This window comes from Dinoponera quadriceps, unplaced genomic scaffold (assembly GCF_001313825.1).
Source record: "Dinoponera quadriceps isolate SergipeBrazil2010 unplaced genomic scaffold, ASM131382v1 scaffold566, whole genome shotgun sequence".
Taxonomy (NCBI): Eukaryota; Metazoa; Arthropoda; class Insecta; order Hymenoptera; family Formicidae; genus Dinoponera; species Dinoponera quadriceps.
In genome coordinates, this window is record NW_014555972.1 from 5,291,610 (window position 1) to 5,311,378 (window position 19,769).

At 44.2% G+C, this 19,769-nt stretch overlaps 1 protein-coding gene across 2 annotated transcripts in view; it reads right to left on the bottom strand.

Moving 5' to 3' along the window:
* The window catches only part of LOC106746225 (transcription factor kayak), a 35,469-nt gene that overhangs the window by 10,232 nt on the left and 5,468 nt on the right, over nucleotides 1-19,769 (bottom strand). Inside the window, exon 1 of one of the 2 annotated variants that reach the window (XM_014622550.1) lies at nucleotides 16,506-16,828. The exons of the other annotated variant lie outside the window; for it this stretch is intronic. Coding sequence (XP_014478036.1) covers nucleotides 16,506-16,628 — 123 coding nt within the window. The 5' untranslated portion in view covers nucleotides 16,629-16,828. Of the gene's footprint in view, nucleotides 1-16,505; nucleotides 16,829-19,769 lie in introns of those variants that run through there. 2 annotated transcript variants of the gene reach the window in all.

Sequence of the window (19,769 nt, forward strand, 5' to 3'; positions counted from 1 at the left end):
GCTCTATTTTAACATGCCGGGGAAACCAGGGAGAAACGGAGGCTTGAAACACTCGAGTCACGTTGGCTGGAGTTGTTTATCTATCGCGCATGGACATTTCCAGGATGTGGCTCGTCGTATCGCGTCGTTAAGAAGCCGATGCGGCGCCACGACGATATAGCGGACCTTACTTTAGAAATATTTTGGACGGTTTCGTACAGTTTTTATGGGCCGAAAACCCATTTAGCGCGCTACTGCAAATGTCGAAATGCCGAAACTTCAGCGCGATAGCTAAACGCGAGTAAATCTGCCAAGTATATATAATTAAAATATCACCGGTGAAATTTCAAACTAAAATCCTGAATTTTTTAGATTCTCCGGGGAATTTCGCGCGAATCGTTTCCCGTATTAAAAATTAAATGTATAAGAAGAATATGACTCGCTCCCGAGACGGTGCGTTTCTTCGTTCCACGCGTCTGACATTCCTTCCGCCTCGAAATCAATACCGCCGCTCTGGTAAAACCTGTTCGCTTTTGTGTCATTTGGAAGCGAGGCACTACGAACACGAGATGGACATTCAAGACCGGCTTATCTCGGCTTGATATGAAAACACGTGGCAGCCAGGTTACGATAAACAATCCGCGTGTTTGACCAGTCGAGCTTGTCGCAGGTTTCTCGCCAACATTACACATGCACACTCTCCGATGTAACGATAACAACGCATGAAAGATCGTCGTGCTCGTTGTTAACGGTGTAACTTAACACGAGGCGCGCGCTAGCAAACTTTCAGCGATATTCGGATTTTTTTGTCGTGTCATTCGAGACTCGAAAACTCGAGTGTAAACAAACTGCCCGCCATGTTTTGCCAACCTCCGCGAATATCTTCACAGACCTCCCGCTTTCATCATCCTCAGTTAATTATTTTCAAGTTCCATAGTTCAGAAGCTTCTTAAACGCTTATGCCTGTCTATACGTCGGATTATAGTTTTAAAGTTTCGAAAAAAAAAAAATCGTTTTCTTCCAATATTTCCGCGGATTTTTCCGCTTTCTGTCTCAAGGATAAAAAAATGCGTTTAGAAAAATTCACGCGTGTTCGGTTAAAACCTGCCACATTTTCTTCTTTCCGTAAAGAAGATAAGAAACTAAAAAAATCCGCCGAGAAATGAAGGAAAATCGGGTTTTCTTCGAAACTTTAAAATTATATATTAGATAGGTCAATTTCGCCTTTTTATCGAAATAAAAACGGAGGTGTTGAGTAATCGAGCGCGAGAGAACCTGCACAGAAAAAAATGCTGTTGCATCAGTAAAATTTCTAAACGGTGTAATTGGAGTAAATCTGGATTCAATGGCAAATATTGTTAAAACTACTATATTATGTATTGTTTTAATAATTAAAGTATTGGTTTCAACAACGATATCGCTATTGAATCGAGAAGATTTACGTATATATACGTGCTGTTGGAAATTCTATCGATTCGATAGAATTTTCTTGTTCGTGTGCGAGGTCGCCCTTGTGGATTCGTTCTTGCTATCGGATCGGCTCCTTTCATCGGTTTGTATTCGCTTCAAGATTACGCTTACTTTTTATGCAACGGAGCGCGATTACGTAACGAGAAGTTCGAGCGAATCAACATCGAGCGCTGAGAGAGCCGTTCTGCAATATTTATTTGCGCGTCTAGCGCACTCCCTCCCCTCCTCTTGCCGCCCTTCGCGTGCGCGTGAGCGATTAATCGTGCCACTATTACATGGTAAATAATAACGCAACTACGTCGGCAACAGCAGCAGTAGCCGTGTTCTCTGTACGATCGTCGCGGTCGACGAAAAAAGCGCGGTCGAAAGCCGCCGCGAGCAGCCTTGGATAACAAAGGAAACCTTTATCTTCACCACCATTTCTGCCGTTTTTAACGCTTCCGCTGGCGGGAGCCTTGACGCGCTTCACGTCTATTCGATACTCAATTTCGCAATTCGCTCATTAAACCCGTCTATTGAGATAACGAGAAGCGATAAGAGCCAAATATACAACACGATTTTCCACTTCGTTCCGTTGCGTCACCGTACATGTGTATTCAAATCGGCGAATACCACTGCGCTTCCCGATTCCACGTGAGAAACGTCGTTTCGGCCGATCGGAGTCTCGTTGTTCTTTATTCCATCGCGAAAACTCGGCCGAGTCTACCGGAATCGTCGAAAGACTAATTTTAAGTTGCAGATGAATAATAATTTCCGTCATACATGCGCATACGTTACGGCAAATTGGCGCGTTTCCGCGAGTTGAAAGGACGGTTCTTTGAGACGTCGACGGAGTCGAACGTGTCGACGGCAGTGGCACGTCGAGAACAAAGAATGTAAACATGATAACGGACTGCGAGTGTGTGTTCCGAATGCGTCGCAATGACTTTTCATGTTGCACGCGCGCGTATCGAACGCGACGCGACGAAGTGCGGGTGTGCCGTTTAAATGCAGAGGGTGGGAAGAGAGAAAGGAGAGGGGGGGGGCAGAGAGAGAGAGAACAAATGGAAAGCACGTTATTAATACAAGATCCACGATTCTATACAACGCTCGACGAAAAAGAAAACAATTAAAATAAAAGATTTAAATTAAAATTAGACATAAATTAAATTGAAATGAAAATTAAGAAATAAATTAAACTGAAACATAGAAATTTGAACAGAAATTACAAAATAAATTACATAAATAAGGAAGCAGTAAACAGGATGTAACTTCAGCGTAACGTTGACGAGGACTTAACTCACCATTTTACAGGAATTTATCTAGTTGCGCGTTGGTCGCGACAATACAACAGCACCACTGCAAGCGAGAGATAACGTAATCGAAAGAAGTTAAACGGGGCGAAAATTTCTTTCGACGTATAAGGAACGCAGAGAGGAGAACGCGGTGTATGGTTATTAAAAAGGAAAGAAAAACGCGAGAAAATATTTCGTAACGCTCACCATTATGCAACCGCTCGAATGTCGAGCTGGTGTCTCTCTTTCTCTCTCTTTCTCTCTCTTTACAGCCGCTTTATCCTGCTCCGGCCGAGTAGGAACTCCGCATGCGCTGTTTACGTGATATACAGAAAAAATATAGACATGCAACGCGATTGAGATTTCCCGGAAAGCGACCACGGGCCGCTGGTGTGTGGTTTCGAGTTCTACATAATCGTCGGAATGGCGTCCCACAATTCGAAATGATCGGAGAGACAATCGCGGAATAATTTCTCGTGGTATTATCATGGCCGGTGTTATTTTTACGATTTTTTATTTTCTCCTTTTCCCGTTGCACGCGATTTCGAAAATGCGACGAGAAGGATTTCTGCGTCGTGCACGGATGCACGACGATATGCTATTATATATCGCGATTATCTAGCATAATGTGACGTCAATCGGCGCGGCGGTGTCGTCACATATATTTTTCGGGACGACAGTAAACGATACGGTGAAATTCCACGCGAATGCCACGACAAATATTACCCTGCGTAGCGTGATACGATATAAATTATCTATTCCCGGAAATTAAATGGGAAATCAACTGTAATAGCCTCGAGTATTTGTTACGACTGGATGTTAATTATAAATGTATAACGTTATATTTATATGTGAAAGTCTAGCAAATCTAAAGTGAAACTTGCGACGGAACTTCGTAAGATGCATGCTGAGCCTAAGCATGTTTCCTGGTTGTCCCTGATGCGAGATATTCCTGCGCTGCAGATATTCAATTATATTTTAGCGAAATTCTCTACAATATTAATATCTCCCCACACGAGCCGTTTATTCCACGCAATATGTTAAAACGATGCATCAATAAATTTTAATTTAACGATATCACTTACGCGCGAAAAAAACGACCACAACGCACCTACACGCGGTGCAATTGGTTTAAAAAGCGCGTTTACGAGCGGCAAATCGAGCTGAATGAGTCTAAAGTACAACGGTGGAAGAAAAAATTCCAGAAGAACAAGGCGATAACAAAAGACTCGGAAAATAAACAATTACAATCGGTTATCTCCCTCCCCCCCTCTCTCTTCGTAAAAACACAGACGTAGATAGCTTTTGGGATTTCCCGAACACATCCATGGCGATTCTCCGCCGCGGTAACGGCTGCGAGAGAGACCGAGCGTGAACGAATGGCGGCGATTAAAAATAAATTGCCACCTGCGCGATGCCACGCGTGCGGCTACGCGCGAATCGCGACTCGACGATCTCTCTCACCGCCATCGAAGAGCGTCGCTAAACAACCTTGGGGACCTTCGAATAAATTCATTATCGGCGCGTCGCTAAGAGAACGCGCGGCGCTAAAGGCGCTTCTTTTTATCGCGACCGCCTAAAATGGGAATGATTTTTCGACTCACCTCGAGCGCAGAGAGCCTCGACAGCGACGGACGTACGGGGACGGCCTTCGTGCGTCTGTTCGTGAAACTATCGGCGGGTTTCCAGTGACCTAACCCGAACTGATCGCGTTTCCTTTCACAGAAACCAAGCGAGGCGCGCTCCGAGGCGCGTTTCTGACAATCGTCTTGACGTCACACGCGAGCGCGTGCTAGGAAACGTCGTCGTCACCGACGACGACCTTGCGCTGAGGAGTTCGATACGCCGCTCCGAGAGAGGAGATACAGAAAGAACGCGCCGAGCTGCACAGGGAGAGGGCGCGGGGAGGGAAAATAGCAGGAAAAAACGAGGCGAATTGAGCGGCGAGAGAACGCGAAACTGCCGCGCGTAACCACGTCGGACGGTAGTCGCAGTGACACTGACAGCGTTTCTGTCATCGCGCTATCGCCACATGGTCGTACGCGCGCGGCCTCGCCGCTTCGGCCGTTTTCGGCCGGACTCGGCCGCGCTCGGGAAGACTTCGACGCGTCCAGTCGTCAGAGTCCTCGGCGGTGCAGCGCGGCGGGTGGCCGAGGAGCGAGAGGGGATTCGCACGGTCGGCGTCGGGGAATACGAGGGATGACTTCATTGGAGTCTCGATGTCGCGAGCCGCGCTACCCGAGCGACAATGACAGCTATTTGTCGGACAGACTCCGAGACGGCCGAGGTGGCTTGTGAAACGTGTGGAAAAACGCGACGACGTCCCATGAGACTGGACTATTGCTACAATAAACGGCCAACGATGAGAGCTCGGTACATATCCGATTGGCGCCGGTAACGAATGAATCATGGTCCGCGCACATATACACACATACGCACGCACGTGGTGTGTCGCACGAATCATCATACCGAGAAATGCAAAATTGTGCGCGAGATGTTGCGTCACATCACATACCGCATGCGCTACTTCCTGTGTAGGATCGGTCCCGAGACTTGACATTCCGCGAAGACAATCGTCGAGCGCTTAGAAAAAAGCGCGGCTTCTCTCTCGATCTCGGAGCGAGTCTAGCTCCGGATTCTTGCATAAACGCGTTGTTACGTTCGTGAGGAAAATGTTGGGGACGCTGTGCGAAGGATCTTGCGATAATGAGCTGACGATGCTGCAAATCGCGTGAGAACACTCCCACGTGTACTTAATCGAAATATCTCGTTCGTTCATCTTCTCGTCAGCAAGGAACGAATTGGAAAAATAAATACGACGTTCGAACAAAACGTGCACAAAACATTAAGTTATAAAACGATTTACAATGGGAATCGATGAGGATGTGCGAAGTAAAGAAGGCGCCGCCTCTTAGGTCAGAATCAACGGATATTAGGTCTCTATCCTGCCAGTCTTTCTCTCTCTCTCTCTCTCTCTTTCAGATCTCATTTAAATCATCTCAGCGCAATGAATTCTTGAGACCGTGTTCTAGGGCGCCTAATTGAAGTCTGGCCTTTCCTGAGACTCGATTAACGATTATCATTGAGAACAGTGGCTCGTTGTCGGTCGCACGCCGCCCTTCCGTCGTGCCGACGTGACTCGAAAACTTTTCAAACATACGTGCTCGGCGACTGTTAAAAAAAAAATGTTATTATTTTTAGCGAGATCAAGAAAACGAGAAGAAATAGGAAAGTCCAGAATAATTTGTACGGGAACTTATATTGCGTATTTTATGAGAAAACGCAAGTTGCGCGTAAATTATTTCTAATTTAAAAAAATTAGATGAGTTGTAATGTTCTGAAACTTTCAATATTATGTCTCAATGCTATTTTTAACTGTTTATATTAATTGTAACTTCAATTATAGAAGATCCGATATCGAAATATCAGGGCGGAAACAATCCCCCTCTCCTAGCATCCCTTTATCCCTTTAAAGTCTATATCTTTCCTTATCTTTATCTAATATGCGTCTAATCTCGCGCAGCACTCACGTAATTCCGAATAAGGTACTTTGAACTCGGTGAGTACTCGATAAACATCAGGATAAGGTCGCCGAGTGGTTCGGCCGACTGTTTTTAGCGCCAAAGCCCGAGAACAAAAGCCGACCGGCGTGCGCGATGCTGTGCAAAGTCACGATCGGAGGTGAACGACACGAAAGAACGAGTCACGCTTGCTCGGCGTAATTTTGGAAATTCCGCGCAGCGTGGCCTTGCCCGTACCGACGAAATCCTGTGCCAAGATTTCTCACCATTTCGCTAGAAACGTAGCGAGTTCGCTAAACGGATATTCGTTAATTTCGAGCTGTTGAACACCTCGATCGAGATCTTTTCTAGGACAAGTTTGTCCTAATTTTGTTATTAAGAGTAAAAATCGAACGATAGATATTTTATTCTGCGAGTTATTAGAACTAAGAATTTTCGAACCGAAATTTAATAATTGCTTCATAATATTGTTTTCCAATCTCACTGTAATTCAGATGAAGAAAGTCGTGAAAATATTTTTTTCCTTCAATTTGGATGTCTTAGCAGATATGAAAAAAAAAATTATCCACTACGTGACATTTAAATTCACCAGCTGTGTTTCTAGGTATGATTCGTAAGTCAGCTAACGATATTAATCTCGTAAAACCGATTCACGAGAAACTCGATGATAAGAGATCTGCGTGGCTTTTCCAGGCGATGATCCTCGTCTCACGATCGTCTCGTGGTTTTTACAGTCGCGAAGCTGATGAGCGCGTAATCGATCTGTCACGATGCAAAGAAGTCTGAAGTCGGGTGTTTCGGTTCAAGGCCGTCAGATTGGCCTTTTCACGGCGGATAATCGATTAGCACGGATTCGGTGACGCCAATGTCGCGCGACGTAGATGTATAATCTTGCTGGTAGTGGCACGTAAAGTCACACTATAATTATAGTAATTTCCAACGAGACGGTGAGTCTATAATTCTCTAAAACGTTCTTCGATCGTCACGATCGTTCAATTTTCCATATTGTCCACGAAAACGCCGAGAATAAAAATCATCGACGGAATTACTGACGCGAGTATTGTAACAGTGACTGAAACCACAAGAGGCTGAGAAGTGGCGATAACACTTCGGCGAGCTTGATTTCCGATACCGTGAGCGCGAGAAGTTTCAACGTTTCCATTTCGTGGCGAATATGCGTAGCGATAAACCACGTCGTTCGCACGTGGAACACGGTGTGGAAAATCGCGCATGGTTTCAATGGTCGCAATGGAAAAACAAAAGTGGGGAAAAACGGAACAATTATCGTGGCGACTATGCTCACTGGAGAATTCGTTTAGCAGGAATCCTATGAATCTCTCGTGCCATAAGAGGCTCTCGAGAATATCCTGAGGACGAGAGAGAGATGGGGGGAAAAAAAGAAAGAGAAGGACCTCCGACGTAGAAGGGGAAAACACTTTGAGGGCACAACGGTCCGTGAATTCCTGAGCAGTGACGCAACCGCAAAGGCATTTCCGACTGGTTGCACTCTTCGACAGCCGCCTCTTCAGGTGGGAATACCTACATAATCGCACATATAATTCGACGAACCCCGGGGAGGTCGACTCGCCCGCCCCTTTCTCGGAGCCACGTGAATCGCTGACGCAAAAGGGTACACCCCGATCAGGTGACGTCTGATAAGTTATCGCGGAAATCTCGGGCTCTCACACGCTTAGCACTAAACGTCGGACACGATATATATCGTCAGGTTTCCGTATTCTCTCTCTCTATCCCTCTTTATCCTCCCTCGTTTCCAACTATTCGTGCTCGATCGCTACGTGCTTGTTTGTCTTTTCTTTTATCGAGCCGCCACCGCCCCCGCTCTCTTCTTATGAACCGACTTCACTCATGTTGCCACTCACGCGTATCGGCCTTATCGTCTTTGTCTCCCAGAAACCACCGCCCACGCACCACGTATCGAGGTAGTCGCGGAAAATGCGTTCCGGACAATTACGTACCGTGACGGATTTTCTTGCTTAGCCACGATCGTTATTTGTGCTCTTTCTTTTATGGCATTATCCCGAGTACATGTTTGACTTTCAGTTTTCCGAATATCTAATCCGCCCGGATTAGGTCCGGAGTAAACAAACGAGATCTAATCTGTCTTTTTCCTTTGTGTTCCTTTCTGAATATTTGCTTACATTCCCGCGTAAAAATATATCGTGAATCTAATTTTAGTCTTCAGAGCCAACCGTTCGAGTTCGCTAAGAGTCTATCTGAACCATTTAATAAGATTTACGTCGCGCAAATTTTTTTTTTATCACCAGTTGCAACTGCTAAGGTCTGGCAGATCCATTGTGATTCACCTAACGTTTTTCCACGTTCATCAATAAATTAGACACGGTTTACGTAATTATATTTTATCGCGAAATGGAGCAGTTTTGACCCTATCATTTTCCCCTCTACGAAAAGAACCGTCGTACGTACTTGAGAAGAACTAGAGAAAAAAAGACGAACGCGTTTATCGATATTTTATAAATTCATCGTAATTTATATATCGCGCACTCCGGTCACGCGAGGTCAATACTATAATTCCGTTGGCGCAACATAGTCGTCGACTCGATGTGTCGTGAAATTTATAGCTTCCAGAGATGCCCGTAAACACAATGGAATAATTAAGTATCCACCGTATTGTAATCCCCTCCTACGCCACGAGTATGTTACGACCTTTACACTAATCCATTTGACGATATCCGGACAGGTCGGCCCTTTGTGTCGCCTTCGTGGCCTTCGCGTGGCAGGCGCGCGGACAATAGTTCCACGAAATTGGATACGTTTATCCCACGCATCATAACGCACTCTTTAAAAAGGGGCCCGCAGGGTTCTACGACCTCTCGAACTCGCGAGCGCATCGCCCCGAATAGCCGGGCCAGTTTATCATCCCATCATGCTGGAGAATGAAAGAAAGAGAGAGTGTGTATGTGTGTGTGAAATAAAGAAGGAAAGAGTGTACGAGTGCGCTTTGAATTATGAGGCCCGTTGCGGTCCCCGAATCACCTATTTCTCCCCGCAAGTGTTACGAACGTCAACCGATCCTTGACGACGACGCGACTCCTCTCTCAAAAGATCTAGATCTTATCTTCACGAGCTATTCTACGATTTTTTTTACTTTGCGATACAAAGAAAAATCCATTAGACAGCCAATAACAGCCGGCTGTCGTTTCTACGCGACGGATTATTATGTGGAAATGACGATGCGAGACCACATTAGATATTCATTAATAAATCGCCGCCCGAGCAGGAAACATGACACTGGAAAATTTAGAACGCATTGTGGAAAACAACGTGGAATGTGGAATTACGACGAACGTTCGATGTCGGGTTAGCTTCAGCTGCGTTTTCGACACTCCGTTTCGCCGCACGCGGGACGAGATTTCGTCAACCAGTGGTAGCGCCAGCTGACGAAATCGTCTCTCATCATGCCCATGAAAAGAAATAAAAAAGAATTTTGTGTCTAGGAAATGGAGAATCGAGCGAAAAAAAAATTATTTAAATAGGACGTATCATTTCGTGAACCGCGCTCGTTACATTTTAAACGTTCGGAGAATTCCCGCGACGTATTACATTCGGTGGCGACTGTCACGCGCCCGAAACTTTTACATTTTCTCAGAAACACCTCGGAATTTATATCCTGGTGCCTCGAGTTTCGCTTTGATCCCGTAATCTACATTTCTCTATACAATAAAATATTCTGTGTTACATTTAACTTTCTAATGGCAAGGTGGATTTTCAACGTATCCAGGAAGATGGGGTCGAATCCGACCCCGTACGGTTTTGCTCACTTTTCATATAATTAATGTATAAAATGGGTAAAAAAATAAAAGATGAAATCTTCCTTAAGGAGAAAAACGGCGCGTGCACGCTGTAAAATAAACGAAACCATGGGATCAATCTGAACTTATCATTAAATTCTTATCATCTTACCATCTTATCATTAAATTAATATATTTCACCAAGATATTTCATATGTCCCACACGGAAAAAAAGTTGTTTGAATTTATTAGACAGTAAACTAACCAAACATGTTTTGGTTGGAAGAAACAGACTTTCTAGTTATAAAAACCAAATTTAGGTCATAAGAACCAGAAATTCTGTTTCCTTTGACCGCAATGCGTTTGGTTTGTTCACTGTCTAATAAATTCAACCAAACTTTTTTCCACATAAATTTTTGTATTAATTTAACACAAGATGAATATGTCGAAGAGTAACACCAATATAATATAAAAAAATTAACACAAAATTAATACGTTAATCAACACTGAAATATAAAATGTTACTTTACACTCATGTATATATTGAATATCGACTCAATACAAAATATATATTGAGATAACAAAATATGTTAAATTAACACACGAGTATGTAAGAAATTTAACAAAAATTTTCACAGGGAGCGATTTTAACACAAGTATAAAATGTTTTTTACTGTGTACCACCGCCTGCACGACTCGTGTGGTCTCGCGGTATTTAAGCGGTGCTCGCTCGTGCTAGGAACGACGAGGGATACCGGTGGGCTTTCGGTTGACGTTATTGTAAGTTCGCGTAAGTAGATATAATCCCGAGCGCATGACGCATGAGCGCGGCTTACCGTAATCCGGTGCGTTCGTGAGCACGCATGTGTGTGTGTGTGTGTGCGCGCGTGTGCGTACGTACACCGCGGCCTGGTAATAATATTATTACGTTAATCATGGACCGCTGCCGTCGCCGCCGCCACTGTCTTCCCGTCGCTCCCAGGTGAATCGAGGCGCAGTTAGCGGACGTTATTATCGCGACGCTTAACAAAGGTGACGTATTATCGGCGACCTTGCACCGCGGAAATTAGTTCACTGCAATAATTTTATTCGCGTGGCGCGTTGGCTCTTTCCCTGCTAAACCATTTGTGCGATCAATATTGCCCGATCGAATGCGTGAGAATATTTCGAAATGACACGTTTTCCAGGAAGATACGGAAAGAGAGAGATGCGGTTACTTCAGAATAGCGTATGTCACACTTATCCTTGATCGACGTCGAAATACGAAAGTTTATGATCCGTACCGCATTCCAGAAGAGAATGTTTCATTAGGAGAATGAGCAGAATGATCAACCGTGCACACTTAGCGCGATACAATATTTGCAGCGGCGACTCGGTTTTACGGGCGGTGCTTGAACAAGGCGATAAAGTCCGTGCGGGTTTCGAAAACGCAAGAAAGTTCGCGAGGCAACCACGAAGAGGCCCGTCGCTCGCTCGAGGCATTCTCGACCGGGGAAAGTGTTATGCCCATTGACGTCACTCGTACGCAAGATATCTTTCCGTAGAATCGACCTCCTTTCGAGGTCAACCACACCGGATCGCCAGTTCGCCACGCTGTGCGCCGCAAAAAAGTCCTCACAGCTCTGCCTTAGAAGAGGTACGCGCACCATTTCCTCTTTCGCAATCGGCGCCGTAAAACAAATCGAGCGCCAAGTGTTGCAACGAGGAACGCTTCTCGTGGCGATCTTCTTCGGCACGAGTCGTCGGAAAATCGTCGGAAAATCTCTACCCTCGAGCAAACGACCGTGGATTTTATCTCCCTTAGGCCCCTTTTCAAGAGTTGTTACTTGAGACTTGTCTCAAATGAAATACTTAGATTTGAATTCCGAGTTAGAAGTGAGTTTTGTAATTAAATAGCGCTTACAGTTGTAACGTCAAATATCCCGAGTCGGAATTTCGGTTCTACATTAAATCTACTTAGTTTTAAGTCTTAAGCATTAAGTCTTCAAACAGAAATAACGTCCTATGTGTAGCATCTAAGGAACACAATAAAATACCTCCGAAGACTTAATATATAACTAAATAGACTCAACGTAGAACTGAAATTTCGATTCGAAATATCATACGATTCAGCTGAAAAATTCAGATCTAACTTTGAGTTAAAATTTGAGGTCTCACATGAGATGAGTTTCAAAACAACTGTTAATCATCCTTTTAGTACGCGTGAAGTATCGCGGATAAATTCTGCGCGGACGTTTCAGCAAGAAGAATAACAAAAACAAGAGCGCAATTTAAAAAGCGATCGACTTCGTGACGTGATAAATTGCGAAACCGATATTTGTAACCGGGTGTTTCTTCGCACGATAATATCTTGATTACTATCGTAACTCCGACAAACTTCGCTGGTGCCTTTAATCGAGATTATTTAGAACTTTCCTGCGTGTTAAAAGTCCATTCGGAGGCAATACGAATTAATTAGCAATACAAATTATGCATGGCTTCCAGGGTTCAGAGAAGAAAAAAAAAGAAGCTGCTCCTCTGTGGCGCGGCTGAGAACCTTGAGCAAGTTTTCCTCATCGACGAGCGAAGTATTCGATTTCCCGGAATGCGAAGGCGAGCCTCGGCATCTCGTCGAAGCATCTCTCTATCTCTCTTCCTTTTTGCCTGCATCGGTTTATTTCACGCGAAACGTAATCGACATGTTTACGAGAGGTCGCGAATATAATCACGGCGAGCGTCGCATGACGCTACGAGCGCGGCAACGTGCACGCGACACGTGCGTGGATTTTCATTCATAAATCGCCGGCAGAGACTACGCGCGATGACTCAGCCGCCCCGCCTATCGCGAGACACGAAACTGAGGTAAGCGCGGCAAAAATAAAAAAAGTGACGATAATGAACGGCCGGAAATTTCCGCACGACACCGCCTGGACATCGGCGCCAGCGGTACGCTTGCACTCGTGACGATCTGTATTAAAAAAGATGTTGAGCACACAGATGACCGCTGTCCCCGGAGGGGACGCGAACCGGCGCGTGGTGCATCGCATGCGCCGTTGGCTTTCCTTCCACGCACACTTCGGTCAGCGCAACCGTGGCGATTCGCGGATTTTGTCGAGGAGGACTGTTTGTCCGCGCATTCCCGACGTCGTGGAAATTTACTTGTGTACGAGCTTATTAGCCACGTATTATACGGAATTATACGCCCCAGCGCGTACTTTCTTACGGAAGAGATAAATAACCAGCAGACGAGGAAGCGTATAAAGAAGTATCTCCTTAATGTCGGAGGCAGGATGACACCTCTTGCCTCATGACCCGTGCGTATTGCTCTTGCTAAACTCAACCCTGCCTCCAACTAAGTCTTCTAATTGGCGGGTTAACGAGCGTTAACTCCTCGCTTCCTGTCAGATTTAACTGTTTTCCTTCGGTTTCTCGCGGACAAACATTCTCCGAGAATTCATAGATGTTTTTTTCCTCTTTTAATCTAACCTTCTATTGAGCGCGATCGACGTTTTCTCCCATTTGCATAAAGATTTCCTCCATCATACCTCTCTTTCTCTCTATCATATCTTATGATACTTATGACTTGTTTGACGATACAGCCTACCTCAACAAGAAAACGATAACGAACCGTGGATCTTCGGATTTAAGCTAGAAGATTCAACGATATTAAATAAATTTGCAAACATAATGGCTTAATGGCTCTGGTAACAATTAACTTTCGTATCGCACACACTTTTACAAGTCGACGAATTAGTCTTTGATTATTCGAATGAGCGCTCAGACGATATCGTTCGAAGAGAAACACGTGCTTTCTCCCGACCGAGGGCTAAAAGAGTGTTTTTTTTTTCTTTTAAAAGGTAACTGCATTCAAAAGCACGACAGGCTTCCTTACATAATAGACTTCGATAAACATCGGTTTCGAGGAAAACCTTCGCGCACTCTTCCAGTCGTAGAAAATGCTATTATCGTAAAACTACGCTCGGCGATAAGGAATGATGTAGAAAATCCCTGAGGCTATGAGAACTTTCGGTAAATCCAACTATTAACCCTTTGCACTCGAGGGCTCTGGAGCGGAACCATTTAAAATTTGTCTTCAAACTCGAGGGCTCCGCTATGGAGACAATGCAAATAACTTTCAGTTCATAACATAAGGACAAAGACAAATCGTAAAAACTATTGTGTATAGGATATTCCGCTCTTGCTATTTGCATTTGAGTTTGAAAAGTTTGAAGACAAATTTTAAATGGCTCCGCTCCGGAGCCCTCGAGTAAAAAGGGTTAAAGTCCGATCCTCTATATCACATGGAAAGTTTTAGGAAGCAGTTTGGTATAATTTTGATAGTATAAAAATTCTTACGTTTCTCATAAATTTGTACAGCCGCTTTCACAATAAGTGTTATGCAACACGCGATTTTCTTCAAGATAATCCTTCTCCCCGTTATCACATGAAGTATGAAACGCTATTTAAACAAATAAAAAAAGAGAAAAAAAACAAATTAAATTTATATATCTTACTGCACCTTTAAGAAATTAAAAAAATGCGCAGATTCTTAAGACTTGCATTTTGCTATTTCATTTTATAGTTAGTGTTAAAAAAAATCTCGCGCAATAATATTTATCAGACCTGTCCTGAATATTTTCGAGTCGGATAAGAACGTGCCGTCCGACGATAAAGTGAGCGGCGTGCCTACGCCGAATCAGAATTCATAGAAATCAGAATTGACCGAAATCGGTGGGATTGGCAGGTGAGAGTCATGTCGAGCATCCGATATGATAACTCGATCGCTTCTCAGAAAATTTAAAATAAACACGTTATCAGGAGCGTGACCTCGATTATTAGCTTAATTATGTAAGATGTTCGTCCGTCCGCGTCTCTCTTCGCCTCTGTTCGTGACATGTTCTTCTACATGACAAGCACGTAATTATTATTAAGCCGACCATTTCGATTACGAACATTGTCCGTTTGTGCATAATAAACGACGGATTATTCGTGGAAACTCAAAGCCGAATTAAATAATAAATTCAAAGAACACGACAACAGATTATACAAGTCGTGACTAATTACACGTCGACCTTTTTAACAGCGCTACACTTATATTATTAACGGTTTTACTCATATAAAAATAATTATGACACATGTACGATTTCCTTGTGTTACGGATATCAGCCCGAGATATAAATCGACTGATACATATCAATGCAACTTCGCTGAGACTGCTACGTTAAAATTATTTTCATTTTTGAAAATTACAGGTTGTCATTCTTAACATTTAGTTACCATCCGAGACCTCCACTTCAAACTTTTATTTAATTCTAGATTACTAAACTATCCTGTGACTTACGTTATTATTAATGATTTCATCAAAAATTATTTGTCATTTCTTAGACTTGGAACATAGAGCGTTAACTATTTATGTGGTGGGAGCTTCCTAAGAATTGCGATTTCAACGTCGCAATTTTCCAGGTCTCGTAATCTAGAGTTAAACGTTCTCACTTTTTACGGCGTAGAACGAATTCACCTATCGGTACGTAGAATTTGTACGACGCAAGGGATAGACCGATTTCCTTGGCTTCGGGTAAACATGCATTTTCACTTACATGCGCGGCCGACCGTCATCGGTATCATCGCTAACAATACACCACGTTTATCTAATCAGCGTGTTATTTTTGTCGTTGCTTGGGCGTAGATTGTCTCGTAGTCACTTCTTAACGTACGTACGCAAGGGAAATCGCTTGTGTCAATACGTTTAAAAACGTTCGACGAACGATTACCGAGAGTTGCGCGTTTCAGATTAACGATATTCAAAGAAAATACGATGCGATCGTCGAGTGAACGATCTTGAACGCGGTTAAAGATTTCGGTGCACAGTCGTAGGAGCCTCGAAGCATTATCGATCCAACCTTGAACCGTGACACCTGCACGAGGCGGACGTAATCGATGATTCCGGTCGCGTTAAAAAGTCAATCGTGTTTTCTGCTTGCGCACTGTTGTTTATGCGCGACAAGTTAATCCTGCATTTCAATACCGTCGCGAATGGTCTCTTCTGACACGATTGTGCTGATTTTAACAATAAACGTTTAAAAATATGTTTTAAATCATATAAAGCAAGAATATTTTACAACATTATGATGTAAATGCTAAAGAATCTAAAAAGATTACGTTATATCAAAATAAATATTCAAAGCACTTTCTACATCAATGCAGATGCAACTGACATATTAATTTTCAACGAATGAAACATCCGTTTATGAAAATATTGCATGGATATTAAAATGAAACATTAATATTAACTCTTCTACTTTGTCCGCGATATTTTTTCATCAGATGTCCGGAACACACTTTTTTCCCAATTCGGCGTAAAACGTGATATTATCAACGATGCACCGAGTCTCACAAAGCAACAGAAATCCTTATTTATCGCACGAGTGATATGATTATCGTAAAACGACGAACGTCCAATCGTCCACTCGAAATCAAATTCTATCGCGATCGATAGGTATGCTCGCGCTTACCTTCTCCTCTTTCAAGAGCCAATCGTCCATGTTCGTACTCGGCGGATACATGGAATACGCCGTGTAGGAATGATCCTCGACGATATTCTCGTAGTAGCAAGTGCTGGGCACACGTTGCGTCATTTCTGATCTCGCGTTTCCGCCGATTTCACTCAGAATCAATGCCCGGCGCTTCCGCGACACTCGGGGGCTTCGTTCGAGAACGTGAGAGGAAAAACAGACAAAAACGAGTGAACCGTCACGGTAATTTCGCCCACGAAGAAAACGTCGTAACGCAACGACGGCACGCTCGACACTGTCACAGAGCTCAGCACGGACGCTACCTAATCGCTCACTTATCGCTAGTGTCGCGCGTGCTTAGCGTATCTCGACTGAAGCCGCCAACGTGACCGAGGAAACTATATAGAAAGACAGCCGACGCTTGCCCCCCACTACGTGGCACGGGCGCGCTCCACGTGACGTCAGCGCCATCTTGATTGCTGATACGTGCGATAGCGAGCGTCCAATCAACGTGGCCCCGCGCGCTCTCTCGACGGTTCTCGCACCGACGGCGACTTCACGGAATCGGGGAGCGCACGTGAAGCAGAAGCGGATCCCCTTTTCCAGGTAGAGCGATCGCGCTAACTTGCATAATCCGATATAAATCGATCCCTACGACGACGCCGAGGATGAGGGGGAGACCGCGATGCGCGATCGGGGGGGAGGGAGTTTTCGTCGGCGCGCCGGAAGCGCGCAAATTGCGATCCTCGGTGTCCAGGATGTGCACCGAAGTTAGCGGAATTGGTTGAATCGGCCGCGAGGGTGATTGGAAGTTTAAGGTCTCTCTCTCGACGGCTCCAAGGGAACTGCAACCGCGGGTATTAGGGTCGATCGAGTTCCTAACGCGTGGCCGAGGAGGCCCGATTTCACGGTCGGGGTATAAAATTTCGTCGATCGTTCGCTCGATGCCTTCGCACGTGTTCGCTATGCCACCCGACGTCAAGCGACTAATTACGCGGACAAGCAACAATGACTCACTGATGCTGACGGCACTTTTTTAAATAGGCGTGCGAACGCGTTATATCGCAGAAATCGTCCTCAACAATAATGTTACACCGGCGCGCACGTGCGCGCTCTTCTCTCTCTCTCTCTCACTTTTTTTCTTTGTCCTGCGGCGCGTTTCACGACCGCAAATTGCGTTCATCTCCTTGCGTATAATGAACTCTCGCGAGCGCGAAACTGCTCGCGGAAAGCACGCAGTTCCTATCGCGCGGTTGCATGGCAGAATGCGATTTAATTTACAGGCTGTTTGCGCGCGATCGTCGGATATTTGCCCGGTGAATTATACACTTCCGTTCTTAAAATCACAAACGAACAGAAGGAGCCGGGGCAGGAAGACGGGGAGGGACGTGCGAGAAATTATTTATCCGGGGCAACATATCGCCAGATCTATTTATGCAACAACGAAGTGCTCCTTTGCGCTGCAACACAAACGAGGAACGCCTGATGTTTGCGACGCAGCGGGACGCACTGGAAACAACTGGAGTGCTACGCATGTTCTGCGAATTGTTGATTTAATTATCACCCCGAGCAATGCGAGATTACAACGCGGAGAATAATTACGACGATAATCGCGCGCGTGTTCGCCGCGAAGCATATTTCACCCGCTCGATGTCCGACGTGAAATGTCGTCTCGAAGGTTGCGAAAGATCTGGCTCGGAGCTACCAATTTGACCGATTTTCCTTTATCGTTGAACTTTTGAATCAACAAACAGGATCGTCTGCATTCAACGAACAATAGCGGCATGAAAAATCTCGGTCAACTTATTTATAGCGCGGTTGTCGCGGGAATCGTTTCACTTTCCGTGATTGTATTTTAATTGTCCGCTTAACGATCACCGCGCCACTATATTGTAGATTTCGAAATTTGGTTCAGATTACGCCACGACGTATCATTTATTAAATATAGGTTTCGTTTTCTCAGAAAAATAAATATATCTTATCTTATCGAAACTTTTCTTCAAAACTGTGAGTTTATCAGAAGATCCTTAAGCTTTCTTTCTCTCTAATATTAATAACACGAGATAACACGAGAAAAAAATAGTCTTAAATCAATGATAGATATTCCCATATATAAGCAAGAATATTATAATATTCTTAAAAAATCTTTAGTCGTGAATTGAGTGCGAATAATACCTGCGTCAATACAAATTTAACCAAATCAAGACTAAAACTCTTCTAAGAAGATTATAATATATTCTTGCTTATATATGAGAATATCTATTCTTGAGTTAAGACAATTTTTTTCTGTATACGTATATACAAAACTTGCTTGGGGTTATTATTTCTCGCTATGAGAAAAAGATTTATGATATAAGATTTCCTTATTTATTCTCTCATTCGATTCTCAATTGGTAAAGCTACAATAGGGGTTATTTATTTAATTTGATCTCCTAATTGTGTGTCAAGGAATATATTTATTGTTTTATATGTACAAATATACGTGTATCATCGATTACAACGTAATATCAGATACAATGATATATTAATGTTGTGTTACATGTCCGTTATTGAGATATGCACAGCACGGGTTCTCGCTCGTCGTTTTGTGGGCCGGAAAGTTCATTGTCTTCAGGCAACTTGACGAAGAGGGACGCGCCTTAACGAGCACAACGGGGTAACGAGAACGAAGATTCGCGGACACCAAAGGATCGGCTTTGTCCACGCGACAAAGAGACATTTTAATGAGGCGGGAGGGCGCAGCTTGTGCTAAAGCACGGCCGCGCTGCGTGTCGCGTTGCGTGTGCGCGGCATAGCAAACGACGCCGAAATTCGTACGTAGGAAAAGGCGGAAGTTTTTAATCGACCGCCACACGGGAAAGTACCGCGGACATTTTCAATATCCGAACGAACAATGGGGAATAAATTATGCGGCTGGAACACCGTGATTCAGCCGGTTTCTTTGTGGGGCGCGCGTGCCTTCACTTCGAGTGCTACCACGAAAGAAAACGTACGATTGGATTTTCGTGGCTTCGCGCGCGCACGAATGTTCACTGAATGTCATCCGGGATGTCTCGAGAATAGAATAGAACGCTTCTTTTAATTCTAGGAACAAAAAAATAGAGACGTGGAAATTCGTCGAGACCGCGATCACGTAGCTTCGTCGTAAAACGACAGTGTGACAGGTTCATTGATAAATGGATAATCAACGTTTGAGATCAAACATCATCTTTCAACGTGAGTTCTTTGTTTGCGCGTCACTTGATCTTTTTACAGAAAAGACAT